The sequence below is a fragment of the Lipophrys pholis genome, assembly GCF_963383615.2.
Source record: "Lipophrys pholis genome assembly, chromosome: 18".
Classification (NCBI taxonomy): domain Eukaryota; kingdom Metazoa; phylum Chordata; class Actinopteri; order Blenniiformes; family Blenniidae; genus Lipophrys; species Lipophrys pholis.
In genome coordinates, this window is record NC_137646.1 from 14,625,345 (window position 1) to 14,641,308 (window position 15,964).

Below are 15,964 nucleotides of genomic sequence, written 5' to 3' on the forward strand. Positions count from 1 at the left end.
ACTCGAAATCAATCCGGTGCTTTGTATTAAAAACAAACAAGAACACAGGGCTATTTGAAAGAAAAAAAAAGATTTTGCCACGCAAATACCGGTCAATATGACATATCTTCTTCTTATCCTAATTTAGAGACGATACAATCTACGGTATCGTCAACTGAGGCCGGAACCATTAATTACCTCAGGTTTCTGGTCCGACGCTTTCCCTCCCGTACCGCATTTGTAAACGGCGGACAATGTTTTGAGTTTTGTTGGGATTTAGTTTAAACAGACTGGTTTTCGTGTTTGCATCCCTGCTCGGTCCAACTCGTCATGTCGGACACGTGGAGCAACATCCAGGCGCACAAGAAGCAGCTGGACTCGCTGCGCGAGAGGCTTCAGCGGCGGCGAAAAGACCCCGCGCAGCTGTCCGCCGGTACGTCCAGGCCACGCAGGGGATGTGTTCACTATTCAAAATTGTCTCATCACTTTGTTTTCTTTCGCTTCACTTTGTTTTCTGTCGCCTCACTTTGTTTTCTTTCGCCTCACTTGGTTTTCCGCATCAGAAGCCGGAGGCAGCACAGATGTGTCCACCACTCGGAGTGACAGTCCAGCTCCATCCACTCAGTTCACGTCCCAGGAGGAGACAGAAAAACCTCCGGACCCTGAACTAGAGAAAAGGCTGCTCGGATATCTGTCTGATCTGAGTCTCTCAATGCCAACAGACTCCCTCGCCATCACAAATAAACTCAACAGTGTGAGTTTTTGCCTCTAAGTACATTGTCACTGAAAGCAGACATCATTCTTTGAATAAATGTTTTTTTTCCCCTCCTCACAGTCTGAATCAGCTGTGAGTCATGGGTCCATCCAGAGTCTGCTGCTCAAATTCTCCGCTCAGGAGCTCATCGAGGTCCGACAGTCCAACTCAGCTTCATCTTCCACAACACTGTCTTCCACTCCATCTGCCACAGTTGTCATAGCCGTGGACCACACTAAACTCTGGGCCATGATTGGCTCTGGGGCTGGACCCCAACGGACTGGAGTCAAGCGAAAGGCAGAGGACCAACCTCACAGCAAAAGAGCTTCAGGCTTCTCGCCCTCTCTGCAGAGTTCTGCCTCTCCTCCTCACTCGTCCACCAGCTCTCTGACGCCGGCTTCCTCCACACAGCTGGCAGGGCCTTCCACATCTGGTAGCGGGGCCGAGAAGAAGGGCAGGAGCAGTAAGAACCAGTCATCTCACATGGACATGGAGATCGAAAGCCTCCTCAACCAACAATCCACGAAGGAGCAGCAGAGTAAGAAGGTAAGAGGGATGGTTCTTCTCACTGCAATCTAAGGTGGGACACGTCTGAATGATAACTGAGAAAACCTCATGTGAGTATTGTCTCCGTTCAGGTCAGCAGAGAGATCCTGGAGCTGCTGAACACCACCACAGCCAAAGAGCAGTCCATTGTGGAGAAGTTCAGGTCACGTGGTCGAGCTCAGGTTCAGGAGTTCTGTGACCACGGGACCAAAGAGGAGTGCGTGCGCGCTGGAGACACCCCGCAGCCATGCACCAAGTTACATTTCCGGTCAGTCGTTGTGTCTGAGTCATTTAGAGTTAATTGTATACCGCAGACATTGAGCTGAGATTGTTTTGGTTTGTTTTTGCAGACTAATCCCTTTCCAAAACATTTATCCCAGCAAACAAGCAAAGAACTAACAAAAACATTTAATACATATATATATTTAAAATAAACAGTCAACAAGATGCAGTGGTTCTGTTTGGATCATAAGTAATGAACAATAATATGAATGCAAACATCAAAGAGTTAAAATAATTTTGAATGTTCTGAATATGCTCAGGCTAAAAATCTGTTCATCAAGCATGATTCATTTTAGAAATCCAGTTATCAGCTGATATGAAGAGTGGCTATGTGTGTCCTTTTTCAGCCTGAACATGGCGCTTTATCATCATTTATTCTAAAGTTGCTTTACATTTTTTAGAATCTGTTCTGCCAAAAGACTGACCACTAATCACATGTTTCAAGTTTTCAAGCCAATAAATGGTCCTGCAATTTTTGTGTTAAATCCGTCACTCATGTTAGAAGGTTATTGGGCATTTGGCCATATTTGATAAAGTCCAAATTTCTTCCTGTAACTTTAAACCTAATGATACAAAGTTAATTGAAATGTTGCTGATATCGGTAATAGATACAGCTTTTACCCTAGATTTGGAGAGAATTATTCGAGGGAACCAAGCTTCTACATCATACTTCTCTTCATAACATAAAGACTTTTATCTTTTTCAAATCACATTTCATGATATACTGGATCAAGTTATATTATGCCTTATGACCGTGTATCCACATAGTCATACTACTTGTTACAAGTTACGTGCATCACTTCACTCAATGCTGCATGTTTCATATTTTGTCGTCCAGCCGCATCATCAATAAGCACACAGACGAGAGCCTGGGCGACTGCTCCTTCCTCAACACCTGTTTCCACATGGACACCTGTAAGTACGTGCACTACGAGATCGACAGCCCTCCAGAGGCCGAGAGCGCCCTGCTGGGGCAGCAGGTGGGATCCACAGAGCTCAGCCTCCACGCAGGAGACGCAGACAGCAACGTGGGGAAACTCTTCCCCTCCCAGGTGAGAAAGGAGGGGGAAACCATTCCCTTCGCTCTTGTGTGACAGAACGATCAGATGAATGCGAAATTAACTTTGTGTGGTACGACGACAGTGGATCTGCTGCGACATCCGCTACCTGGATGTGTCGATACTGGGGAAGTTCGCTGTGGTGATGGCCGACCCTCCCTGGGACATCCACATGGAGCTGCCCTATGGGACTCTGACCGACGATGAGATGAGAAAACTGAACATTCCCATCCTGCAGGACGACGGATTTCTTTTTCTCTGGGTCACCGGCAGGTAAATGGGGGAAAATACCCCAGTCTCACAATCTTATCCCAATACTCCTGCCATTACATCCAATGTATCAATAGATATTTATTTTTTTATTTTTAACAGGTCATTAATGCTCTAGTGCAACTTTATGTCCCACAATAACAAGGACTTGAGACAAATGTTCTTTTTCCGACAGGGCCATGGAGTTGGGCAGAGAGTGTCTCAGTCTTTGGGGGTAGGTGTTGCTTTCTGTTCTTCTACTACTACTAATTTATCCCATCATCCTGACTTTTTTTGTTGTTTATTTTCGAACTTTTTCTTCTTGTTTTGATCTCCCAGCTACGAGCGGGTTGATGAAATCATTTGGGTGAAAACCAACCAGCTCCAGAGAATCATCCGTACGGGTCGGACGGGTCACTGGCTGAACCACGGGAAAGAGCACTGCCTGGTACGCAGCAAATCTTCACCGTGACGCTCTGTGTCGAGGATCCTGCTGGGCATCGTGCTCCAGGAATCTTCACTCCAGCAGATTTTTCATTTTAGGTTATGAAATAGCGCCGAGGTGTTCTAAAACCAATGTTGTGGTTTATATTGTTTAAGGTGTTTTTTTTTTTTTTAAAGTGGGTCAAGTTGAACGTGTTAAATATATTAGTAATGTGTTTGTCTTCAGGTTGGTGTGAAGGGAAACCCTCAGGGCTTCAACCGGGGTCTGGACTGCGACGTCATTGTGGCTGAGGTAAACGGTTATTAATCTTTAGCTGTACTTTTATGACGGTCTGAAATGAAAAGTTTCATCCTATTTGTGGCCATAAGTCCGATGTGTCCTCGTGGCAGAAGGGCTCGCTTATAGTTTGGCCCTCTAGTAGGTAATGTAAAGTGGTTTGTGGCCCATCCACATACAGTAGATGTCATTTTTAATGGAAACCTTTTGATCTGTCTCTTTAGAAATTACTTCAACTACCATTGTGGTTTTTAAATTGTTCGTATTTGAGTCATATTTTCTATTAGTTTGTAGTACCTGTATATTCCTCCAGCCTCATTCGGTGTTCTACTTCTCCTCAGGTGCGCTCCACCAGCCACAAACCAGATGAGATCTACGGCATGATCGAGAGGCTCTCGCCCGGCACCAGGAAGATCGAGCTGTTCGGTCGACCGCACAACGTCCAACCTAACTGGTAACCAACCATCTGGGGTTCATTTGAAGCCCGTTCTCTCGTTTATTTAATGACCTTTTGGGTTGTTTTATTCCCTCTTGTAGGATAACGCTTGGAAACCAGTTGGATGGTATTCACCTGCTGGATCCTGAGGTCGTTGCTCGGTTTAAGGAACGGTACCCAGACGGCGTCATCTCCAAGCCCAAGAACATGCAGTGACGGTAGTAACAGCATCTCATGTCTGGAGAAGTTGGATTCATAGGCAGTTTTTTTTTCTTTCTCCCTATACCTGTGAACATTTTTATTAAATAAACACGGTCAACAAGATGCAGTTGCTCTGTTTGGATCATAAATAATTCAAGTTACTGTTGGTTAGTCCCTTTGGAAAAACTTAAATTTAGTGCATCACTTGGCACAAATACATCGTAGAAGTGGCACTACAATCAGGGAAATACCGGAGGGATTGTTTATTTTAGAACGATTGTTCCTCCGTGTCTGTAAAAATCACATTTACAAAAAAGAAATAACGACACCAGAGACATTTTGTTTAATGCTTTTGTATTGTTAGTCAAAAATGAAATCCTTTCGACGTACCACGGATTTGAATCGGTGATCACCGTTTGTTCGTGTCTGTTTATGACAACATGAGTTAACGTTTGCATTTAATGCAATAGGAACTCCCATTGTAAAAATATAAAAGGACAGAAGACTGCAGCTCACCTTATATAAATGCTTATTTCTTTGAGTAAAAAAAGAAAAGCTGCTAAACAGTGAATCTGGTCTGCAAATGTTTTACACAGTATCAACATGATGTCTATGCATTCAGATTCTAGGATTAGGGATTAATGCCTTTTATAAAAAAGCAAATTCAAAATCTGTCACCATGCAGGATTTAGTGTCACAGAGCAATATTACAAAAAGTTAACGCAGCTTTGAAAAACTATTCGGTGACTCGGCGGCACTGAAAACAACCCGAACCAAGAGCTAATCGGCAAGTTGAAAACTGAGCAGGTTTCTAACAGGTTGTTAAAAATGGATTTAAAAAAAAAAGAAATACAACAGAGTTTAAAAAAAAGAAAGAAAAGCAAAACTGAATGCACTTGATGGTGAATGCTGTAAACAACTTTTCGTACCGTGTCCTCTCTCCTCAGTTTGGCCAGTGGACTCACTCTGAGTTGAGCCGGGTCTCATGAGGTCGGTCCGTTTTTCCTTGTTCATGGTTGAACCGTTCGGTTTGAGCAGTGAGGGCCGAGAGGTTAAATACAAGCAGTGGCTCCGCACAACTACTGCTGATCGCATCTAAAGGCGACGCTGGACGCCGTTTGCTCGGCTACGAAGCTCCCGAGCGCTGCTCCAAGCACAGACTGGCAGCGAGGAAATAGGAGTCCATCATTCGCTCCCCTTGCAGGCCCCCGTCCTCCTCAGTAGGTGGCGTCCACCGCGTTGATGTTGCTCTCCAGCTGGTGTCTGAACGACAGTCTGGCCTTGGTGGAGAAGTAGATCTGGGAGCCTCGGCTGAGGCTTCCTGAACATTCGCTGTCGCTGCCCCAGGAAGTGGTGGAGGACAGACGTGGTTTCATATCCTCAATGGGAACTGTGGAGCAGAAGAAAACCAACTTTTAGATTTCATCTTTTTTTTTTATAAACCGATTGCTCACGCTCGGCTGGTCTGATCATGCAAGTTAGGTTTGAGAATGTGTGGAGCATCGCTGCAAAAGAGAGGATATTCGGGGCGTACCTTCATCAGGTGGACACTGTCTGCTCTTGCAGCGTTCTTTACAGCGTCTGTAGAATGGAAAACACTGCAGCATCTTCACACCCATGTCTGAGGAGAGAGACGAGCAGAAACATCATAAGTAGGATGGTAGCAGAAGTTCTGGTTTTGAAAAAGCTTGTTTAATGCACTGTTTTCAGAGATCAGTGATGGAGCAGTGAACCAAGCAAACATCAAACAGCACCAAATCCATACCATGAGCGGAAGCTTGTGAAAAGTTTCATGCCAATGGCAGCAGAAATCCTGTGTTCTGACCAGCTTTGGCACTTTCCCCCTCTCTCTTTCAGTTTTATAATGCATTTTAAAAGTTACCTATTTGCACAAAACCAAGGGAATACTTTTGCCCCAGAACTAAATTATATCGCCAAAAGGATCCCTCGCCATCATTGATTAAAATGTGTCCTTGATCAAAGATGACGTACGTGCGAGGCGAGCGTTCCTCCACGGCTCACAGTAAGCAGCCTTATCAGCAGCGACAGCAGCAGTGACCGTTCCTTGTCTCCTCACCGGGTCACAGTGTAATGGAATTATGATGCCGCACTTCAGCGGCATGATAGCTTAATGTAAGCCGACAGGATTGGTGAATGGCGCCGCGGCCCGACAGCGAGCCGCTCCGCTCGGTATTTACCGAGCAGTCATCAGCACCATCATGCGCGGCGTCTAATCCCGGGGAAGGACGTCAGTGGAACTGCGGCGGCCGGAGAAATTGACAAGCTCTCCTTTGACAGCCAGACACAGATTACCCAGAGGTGATCTGATGACTAACGGATCAGTTTCTTCACGGTCAGGATGTTTTGTTTCTCACACAATCTGATTCTTCCCCATGTTCCCTGTGTATAGTGTGTTTTACACTTGACCTAATCCTGCAGGCGAGTCACAATGACCATTGTTCAGTGGATTGGCCGTCCATCTCCGTCACTGACAAAGTTGGAGCTCGATTTGATCAGAAAGTGAGGGGGAAAAAAATTCTCTACCGTCTCAACAAACCTGAGATGAATCTTTAACCCGTTTATGTCACGTATGCAAACTTCATGGCAGTCTGGTGATTTACCTTAACTTCAATATTTGACACTGTTTATTCCATACGAGCTCGCAATAACATCAATTTAAAAAATGAGAGGAAAATAGGACATTTTTAAGTTTTTCTCAACATATGCAGACAGTGCATCTTTTTCAGCTGTTTACTGTGAACTATTTGCACTCCTTGAGTCAGTGAGACCGTCACAGAGCGACATGACATCTCGCACACAGTCACTTCTTTGCTGCCGCAGCAGATTGAAAACTTTCTGGAGGGGGAAGAGGTTGGTCCATTAAGTGAAAAGCTCCACTAATTCAGTCGCTTCAGCCATTTTTCGTTCTTTTGCTTGCCATCTCCAGCACCTCCCTTCTCTGTCGCACTCAGGTGTCTCTGGGAAACCCGAACCCATTTACACACACAGTGGCTCCATTATGTTTAGGTCAATTTAGAAGTTCCCGCCTGTGAGATGAGAACTGGCAGTATGGCGTTCATTGTAAAGGAGAAAAGAAAAAAGGCCAGCTCAGGCTGACCAGGTTTTTCCCTCCTCCACCTACTTTCCCAGACAAACACACACATACACACACACACAATATGAAGGCTGTGGTCAGTGGTGAGGAATTTCGGGCATAGATCATGATTGGCTGTGGGGGTCTGGCAGTACACAGCAGGCTGGGAGCCTGGTGGAGAAAAACAACCTCAGATGGCCAACACACATTACCAACATCGACAGAGAGGAGGAAAGAAAAAGGATTGAAAGCAAAGGAAAACACAGAAAGTGTTTGTTTATAAATAAAGAATGACTGAAACAAGGCTGGGCTCACTTCTAGAAGTGAGGGACAGACAGTGGAGGGGTCTGAACTGGTCCCTTCACTGCTTTTCCTCCATATTTTACCTAAGTTGTATGCCAAAGCTTCCAGGTGTGACAAACAGCCCCTGAATAATGCAGTTTGACTTGTATAACGAATAGTGGCTGACTGGTTGGGCTCAAAACTGAGCGATCTGCCCAAAAAAAACACGAACAAGAAGTTTCAGCCTTGTGACTTATGGCTGTTTATCGTTCAGAGTGCTTCTGGCGCCAGGGCGAGTTGAACGTGACCCCTGCGTTTATATTTCAATGTCAGTCAAACTTTTCTTTAAAAAGAAAAAAAAAAAAACCCTCAAAGCTCCAGTGTCTTCCAGCAGCCCCACGTTTGTTCTGCACAGAACCTTTTCCACTCGGTTCCCCGGGGCTTTATGAAGAGAGTCCTGCCCAGTGCCACTGCCCTCACACAGGCCTGCCAGCCTGGATGACGCACACACTCTGTGTGCACCTTTATTATCTGCACGAGTGTGTATCCATTAATAGCAGCATACAAATCCGCTTTCATTATTATTAATAACAAATAGGGGGTGAAGTAGCTTTTACTGTTTTTCCACAAAGCTCCCTCACAAGACACTCGGAGGTAGTATATATATATATATATATATATATTATTTGCTGCTGAATGTCATCATGTATGTTATCATATTAACCTCAGAAAAAGCTCATGTGTTCTGTACATTAATTCAGATTTTCGATAGATCTTTTACATTAGCTTATATAAAAACAACTATTTGCACTCGTCATATTAATGTGTGAAGGTCAGAATACGGAAAGATCTCGAAAGATCTCGAAGAAGAGTTTGCAAAACTACTCCGGATTCTTTACTTCAAAAGAAGTACAAAAGGTAAAAAGTACCCACTTTTTTTTGGGGGGGGGGGGGGGGGGGGGGGGGGGGGTTGCGTTTGACATAGCGCAGCGCTCGTGCAGTCGTGCATAAGGTAGAGGCGCTCTCGTGCGCGTGCGTGCGTGCGTCTGCGAAAAAGTGAATGAACCGCTGCGCCAGACTGGCTAATCTGAGCTTTCATCTCGAGCACGGTGCGTCACTTATCTCTCTCCGGCTCCTGGAAGAACACATCCCCGGTGTATACCCCCCGCGCGCTTCGTCTCAACATTATTAACGGAGCCTGACGGCCGCGCGAGGAGCCCACGCGCGTCCGTGTCCCCCATTAAACTGTGGAGACGGTTGACGAGAAACAAAAGGTGACCGAGTAACCCGTCGAGGCGTGAGGAATAAAGTTTGACAGGACTGTTATTTACCCTCCCACTGACACGCCCCCCCCCCCCCCCCCCGGTTTCCCACCAGATATTTACAAAACAACAAGTTGTTTCTATGATATATGAGTTGACAGGAGTCCCTCACCTGGAGACGTTAATGAGGGACGGATGGAGGCGTTGGCTTTTCCCTGCAGCTCCTCTGGTTAGAAATGTGATTCAGCGTCCCGCAACTCCTGCAAGCTGCGTCCTCGTTGGCAACACGGAGAAGCTGGCGACGCGCGGAGAGCCTCCACTTTAAATAGCCTAATCCCCGCAGCATGGCGATCAGACACGCCTGCTTTCTCTTCCTCCCCCCTCCTCCCTCCTCCCTCCTCCCTCCTCCTCCTCCTCCTCTCCTGCACATATCCCACGTAGCTCCTGAACGCTCTGCTCATGCATAAGTTGTGCCTCTGCCGCATCACTCTGTTTCAACCACCAACACAGAATGTGATCAGAAATAGTCCGGGGTGTATAAATAGCTGCATGTTGTTTGACCTAAAACAAACATCCTTTCAATTTGGTCCCATTCTGAAAAGGTCAAAGGTCAACATCTACTACTCCAAGGTACTTTTAGCTCTTTATTGGTCAAGTGTTCATTTGACTTCCACTTTTCTCACAAACTAGTGTCTAATCAGCTTTTCTACATTCTGCATTGCCACTGCACTGAACTAGTGACACTGGCAGCATTTATATTTTTTTAAACATTATTCTGTGTCTAATAAAACATGTTCTGTGTACCTCCTTAGCAAATAACATAATGTAGGACGGTGGAACGACATAGTTATATAACATGTAACAAATGAATTGCAGAGCCTTTTGCAGACTTAGAATGAGAAATGTATTTCATTTTGAGAGCATAAATGGTGAAGTATGTCAGATTTTAGTCACTTTTCACACAATTGAATGTTTCTAAGACTGACGCTGAAAAAGTCCATCCAGCCATCATAGATGATGTCAGATATAAAATATGGATATGATTAAAATGAACAGATCAGACGGATGACTGAGGGGTTTAGGGATGAATATAAAGCCCAGTTTGGACAGACGAGTGCTGAGGAGAGTCAATATATCGAACAATATATCAATTCTGCTTCACAGTGACGGAAGGTTTTGACACTAAACGATCAAAAAGCAACTTCAATCAATATACCGCAGTCTTTATGTTATTATGGTAACTATATAGCAGTGACATACGTTGTTTAACCGTTCTTCTACTTGTGTGGACAAGGTTATTGTCCTTCACCTTAAGTTCACCTTTAAAGTCCCCCTATTTAACCATAAACAAAATGCCGGCGCAACTTTCAGAATAATGGCTTATTATTGGCTAATTGTTCTGCCGCAGCTGCTCCACTGTTTGTGTTAAACAGTGGAGCAGCAGACGTTAAAAAAGAAGCGACCTTTCGTCACAGTGCAGCAAAATAGGAATGAGGTTTGCCCAAATACACTTTATTCACTTACTGATGAGTGAACGCAATATATATAATATATAATCCCAGAGGGTGGAATAAATAAACCGCACACTCACCTCACTTTTTGAGTACCTTTTCACAATAATTATGGAATTTTACTCAGACTTTTAAAACTCTAAATCACAGTGTGTTGACAAATTGAATTAAAATCCAAACTTTTTGATTTGCATGCAAATCCGTTTTTTATTTTTATTCTTGTCTAAGTAAAGATTCTAAACATGGAAATTGAATTGAATGCTTTCTATTGACAATAGATACTACAACAGCCAAACTCTGGCAAGTTTTAAAGATGAGCAATTTGCACATTTTTGTGGAAAAAACGTGTTTTTACTTATGATCAAATACAGTTTCAGCAGAGTAACAGAAATACACTTTTTGTGCAGTGTTAATACCGAGCTGCCACCCTCCTCTAAGCAGATGAAGCCTTCAAGGAATAAAAGTGTGACCTGATTGTTTTGTCACCCTGCTGATTTAGTCATGCAGCGGTTGTTCCATCCAGCTGCACACAGAACAGGACATGCAGACACAAAAGCACTGTAAAATGAAAGTCCTCCGGCGGCGGCTCTATGCAGATTACATCAAGGCCGTACAATGATAACAAGATGAATCAAATCTGACTCTCCAGACAGCTTGGACTGAGGGAGAACTTGTCTCTCCTTGGCGGTTCATCGCTGCTTGGTTGCTTTCTGGCCTGTATTTAAAGCTTAACTGAGGGCAGCTCCCTTGTTGCAGGGATTTAGTCTGATGGAAATTTACCCAGATGAGTTCACAGAGTGAGCCTGAGCCAGGCTGCCGGTTAGAAATCACCCAGGAAACACTCTGGCTGGTTTTATGAAGCTCTTCCTGACGTCTGAACAGCAACACAGCCTGTTTGCTTAAGGGCAACACGTATAGAGGAATATTTACTGGTTATCATGGGATAGAACCAGTTCTGTAAGATCTCCTTGAATCTAATTAGTGAGTTTTAGGTTCACAACCTGAACAATTATGTTGGGATTTCTGTTTCACAGATGTGTCATTAGATTACTAAAAACTATAACCCCATACTAATCTTTGCCAAAATAATACATTCAATTGTTTGGAAACAAAGCATCACAGAATATTTGATCACTTATAATAGCAGAGGTGATTTATTGTTTTAGTCAGTTAAACTGACAATAGGATTATATCTGCGATATTGAAGGTAACTGTGCAGACAAAATACTATAACGTGTTCCTGAAAAGTCTTTTAAATTAGATTATATGCAACGACTTTATTTCAACTTAAGATATCAACACAAGTTTTTTTGAATCCGTCTTCTTTTGGTGTTGTAACGCGAAATGAAGTTTGTTCGCCATGTTTTTTCGCCGTTAAACATTTTATTTAAAGGTTCATTTTGTCAGCTTTTCCTTTCTCACTATAATTTATAATTCTGACATTAATATTTTTGCACTTTGTATTATCATCCTGCCTGAACCCCGACGCTGAAGCAGTCAAGTTATTTTAAATGAGCTTAAATTGAACTAAACTGCTCGTTTATTTCTTTTTGTGTTTCCCGTTGTTTTGTTTTATTTTGATAAATAACTGTAATGAAGTCTGAGTTCTCGCCACTTTCGCTCCACAGGCGTCTTCGCTCACGACTTATGGAGACTTTCCCCCGACAGGAAAGGTTCTGTTTGTCGGGTGAAGGTCGAGACTAATACTAACGAGCTTTGTCCACCAGTGACGGAGCTGCTTCTTCTTTTAGAGGACTAAGAGACTTTACTTGAAAAGAAAGCGTTTGTGTTGAACTGTGAGTAAGTCGTGCAACATGTCGCCTCCTTTGGTTTAATTTGTATTTTCAGTAATTGTTTTAAGTGTTTTAGGAACAGTTAACGCAGACGCCTGAACGCCGCGTTTGTGTCATGTGACTTCAGGCAGAGCTTGGACAGCACACTAAGAATCCTTTTAAAACCATATTGTTAAAAGCACCGGGCTGCTCAGGAAGCCTGAGCTCTGGCTGCTGGCTGAAGGAGCGGTTATTCATGTACCGAGGCTGCTCTTTAAACAATCCATCACGGCTGATGACTGAGAGGTTACGACGGCCACTGTGGCGGCTCCAGAATCTCTCATCTGTCCAATAGTGACCCGGTACGTGCATATGCTCACCCCCGCCAGCGGATTTACACCTGTGGATGTGGGTGAAGGACAGCCGTGCCTCGGCGGGACGTTGTCACAGATTCTAAATTTGCTCTACGTCGATGATTAACAGCAGGGTCCTGGACTTGGTCCAGACTCAAAGTTTTCAATCAATCCTTGCCAAAAGCAGATCTGATACGCCGTGTCCACCCCGGAGGGATTTCCTTTCTCTTGTTATTAACTTCTTTCTGATGCCAAATCGTAGTTCCTGTCATGCCTTCAGCTGAGAGTCAAGTGATCGCTGATGTAATGTCACCTCAGTGCATTCACACGCTCGTTCCTCTCCTTGTAAGGTGACAAGTGTCCCCCGGCAATCGACCGGCGGCTCCAATATGATTGCGAGGCGGCGGCGGCGCTTCCTGTGGAGTCCAACCACGAGGTTCGGATATCAGGGACTGACACCACTCCCACTTTCCCGCCGGCCTCAAGTGGCTTTGAGATATCAGACGCTGACAGTGGGAAGACAATGTGGATGACTGGTGGAAACTGGCAGTGTCATAATATTGCATTCAACCACCTCGTAGTAAATAAACCCCTCAAGGGTTACTGGACCACTGGTCCCGAAATAAATGCACGAAACATGACGACAGGTGAAAAGAGAGGTTCAAGCTGAACTCATTCAGAGCAGAAATGTCCCATAAATCAAAGGAAAAATGTTGATTTGAACGCAAACAGAAGTTTCCTGTGTGGAGTCTCCATGTCCTCCGGGTGTACCATGACGTGATTGGTTATGTGGTGAGTCTAGTTTGCCAAAGCGTGTCGGAGTTCAACTGTCAAGTGTCGGTCGGAGCTGAAACTGATCCCAGCTTAAACTGTGAAAAACTCAGGATGCAGCCGAGAGGAGCAATGAAAACACAGAGATACAGACACACACATAATCATTCACAGCCATGGTCAATCGAGAGACACCACGTCACCTCCAGGAGCTTTCTTTTTTTTCCACATTCATTGTGTGAACTCACACCTGAAAGAAGTTGTTCAATAATTCGGCCGTAATAGTTGCATAAACGTAAAACCAAAGTTTACGTGATCTTCACGTGTCATGTCTCACGCTCCATGGTACTCCGCGGAGAACTGAGCAGAACACATTTGACATATAAAGTCTCTCCAGCCACAAAAGGCCTGTGCAGTGTTTCAAACCAGAGGCATTCACAGTCGACGCCAATTAAAATGCTGTATAAACAGGACAGAAGTGAGGCGTTGCAGGATCAAACCAGTCCAGTCCTCCTTTGAATGTTTTTTGCTCCCCATTTCCAACCCCCCCCCCCCCCCCCCCCCCCCCCACACCCCCCCACCCCTCCCACCCTCTCAGATCTCCACACATTCCCACACCCACAGGTTGTCGATCCGGCTGGTTGCAGCCACACGCCTCCCTCCAGGCACTTATCTCATGTTTCTGTTACATGTCCTGTATTTATGTCATACACTTAATGCTGTCAGTGATTACACAACACAACTCCGAAAAAGCTGGGCCTCTTTGACTCCCCCTCTGTACAATCAGCCTCAGTGTGACTCTGTAGTCAGTGTAGTAATGTTCTTGTCCGATGTCTCCGTGACTGAGAAACAGCTGAACGGCTCCGCATCAGACATATAAGTGAGGCCTCGTTTACACGACAGCGTTTCACTATAAAACTACCTCATCCCAGTATGGAAAACTATTTAACATGGCCGTATGCGTAGTAGCCGCGTTTCCGCCATCAGCAAGGGGACAGGCCCCAAGCTGTTTCCAGAAAGTTGTGTTTTCAGTGGGTACGAGCACCGCTGTCGTGTAAACAGACCCCCAAAACACAAGCCTTCATGATAATATAATTGTGGCTTCAGGGTGATTTTGTAATGTCGCGTTTAGGGCAACTTTCTCTTCAGAGCGCCATCTAGAGGCAGGCTATTCAAATTATTTGTTTCAGGTGGAATTATTACTGTCCAATGACAAATTCCAAGACTGGCAAAATTATTTATGGTAAAAATCTGTAGTTTGATTCTGCTCTGGTTGACGGTTCCTTGCGGACTGGGTCTGTGGATATTTCATGTTTTTTCCCACAGTGAAAATAAAACATGCATTTGATGCTAATTGGTGTCTGAATTGACCAATGAATCCTGCCTATGTCCACAGTCACCTGGGATCAGTTCCAAAGATGGATGAAGAGGCCGAAACGTACATTACATTACTATTCAATACCGGATTCAAAGATTAATTAGTTTGAACCTGCTGTTCCCAATGAATTTCACTCCACCACATTGGACGAACGTCTAAAGCTGAAGGACGTAACTCACTCCTGTCTTTCTTGACAAATGGAATGAATTGAATTCTTACATAACAACCCTCATGAGAACTGGTGGGGTTCATCCCTTCAGTTCAACGCTGCAACACGTTCGCCGGCTCTCTTCATGTGTCGGCTGCTGTTCAGCAATGATAGATGTCAACCTGAAAAGAAATGACACCATGTCTTGCTGGTGAAGTGCGGCGCGTGTGTAAAACCTCACGTCTCACAGTAAAATAATGATACTGCACAAGTGAAACAAGTCCCATCTGTATCTTGAGCTGAAGTTTTAATAGTTTTTGCAGTAAACATAAAGAAACCGAACAACATATTTATTGACACGTGGTTGTTTTGTGGTTTTCTGTTCCAAGGCTTCACGTCGCGGCTGATTATTATTTAAACATAGATGTATGATAAAGGCGTGAATAATGAGAAACTTGGCTGCCTGTGGACCTGCTGACAGAGTTGCTGAATGTGCCTGACTGTCTTCTCTGTGGCTTTTGCTTGGGTCACCCATGAAAGTGGTTGACTTAATAACTGGGTGGTGGACACTGCTGAGCCATCAGTCACGTGTCCCTTGAAATGTCTGTTTGTCCACTGGATACAGAGTGACTGTTCCTTTTAAACGAGGCTGCAGTTGTGCGTGAGCTGAAGCGATCTAATTCCAAGATGCAGATAACAGACGCGAAAGAAAGAAGGTACAAACTGCAGGTTGTTTGAAAATCTGTAAAAGTGTCGTCTCGGCCAAGAGTCATTTACATCGTAATGCTGCGCTGGTTTTTTTCCTAATCCAGTTCATAGCAGCTTATTCTGAGTTATTTCACTGTTTGCCTTCGAGCCTTAAATATGGTTTAATTAAAAAAGAAAACGGTGGGGCACATTTTGGGAATATTTCTAATAATTACCACAGCCTTGGCCTGAAGGAACACAACTTCATTACAATACTTCTTATCATGTGTCTTATCATTCTTTCTCAGTATCATTGCCTGGAATCTCTATCTACCTTTTAGATCTCCTTCAGTGCATGCTATAACACGCACCAGTGCTTGTTCAGGACTGAATGTATTTGCCTCTTTGAATTCTCTCAGTGTGACTGCGATTTGCATGAGAAGTGGCGGAGAGTGGGCCCCAGTCCCAGTTTTCCTCTCT

General features: G+C 44.4%; 2 protein-coding genes across 4 annotated transcripts in view; one reads left to right on the forward strand and one right to left on the reverse strand.

Moving 5' to 3' along the window:
• The window catches only part of mettl3 (methyltransferase like 3), a 21,144-nt gene continuing 5,180 nt past the window's right edge, over positions 1–15,964 (forward strand). The window contains exons 1-11 of one of the 2 annotated variants that reach the window (XM_080486050.1): positions 1–412; positions 543–733; positions 815–1,279; positions 1,372–1,547; positions 2,400–2,613; positions 2,705–2,892; positions 3,065–3,103; positions 3,208–3,316; positions 3,539–3,604; positions 3,931–4,043; positions 4,127–4,349. In XM_080486050.1, coding sequence (XP_080342176.1) covers positions 310–412; positions 543–733; positions 815–1,279; positions 1,372–1,547; positions 2,400–2,613; positions 2,705–2,892; positions 3,065–3,103; positions 3,208–3,316; positions 3,539–3,604; positions 3,931–4,043; positions 4,127–4,241 — 1,779 coding nt within the window. In that variant the 5' untranslated portion in view covers positions 1–309 and the 3' untranslated portion in view covers positions 4,242–4,349. Of the gene's footprint in view, positions 413–542; positions 734–814; positions 1,280–1,371; positions 1,548–2,399; positions 2,614–2,704; positions 2,893–3,064; positions 3,104–3,207; positions 3,317–3,538; positions 3,605–3,930; positions 4,044–4,126; positions 4,350–15,964 lie in introns of those variants that run through there. The other variant, XM_080486051.1, reaches the window with a different exon arrangement.
• Positions 4,477–9,284, reverse strand: LOC308123527 (uncharacterized protein C17orf114). Of its 2 annotated transcripts, none has more exons than XM_080486055.1 (3): positions 9,037–9,284; positions 5,761–5,847; positions 4,477–5,616 (listed from the first exon to the last, which is right to left on the reverse strand). In XM_080486055.1, the coding sequence occupies exons 2-3, from the start codon at positions 5,843–5,845 to the stop codon at positions 5,444–5,446; spliced, it is 258 nt and encodes an 85-aa protein (XP_080342181.1). In that variant the 5' UTR covers positions 5,846–5,847; positions 9,037–9,284; the 3' UTR covers positions 4,477–5,443. The 2 variants fall into 2 exon arrangements, with proteins under 2 accessions (XP_080342181.1, XP_080342180.1); XM_080486054.1 differs by lacking the exon at positions 9,037–9,284 and adding an exon at positions 8,721–8,901 and having other exon boundaries at positions 4,572–5,616.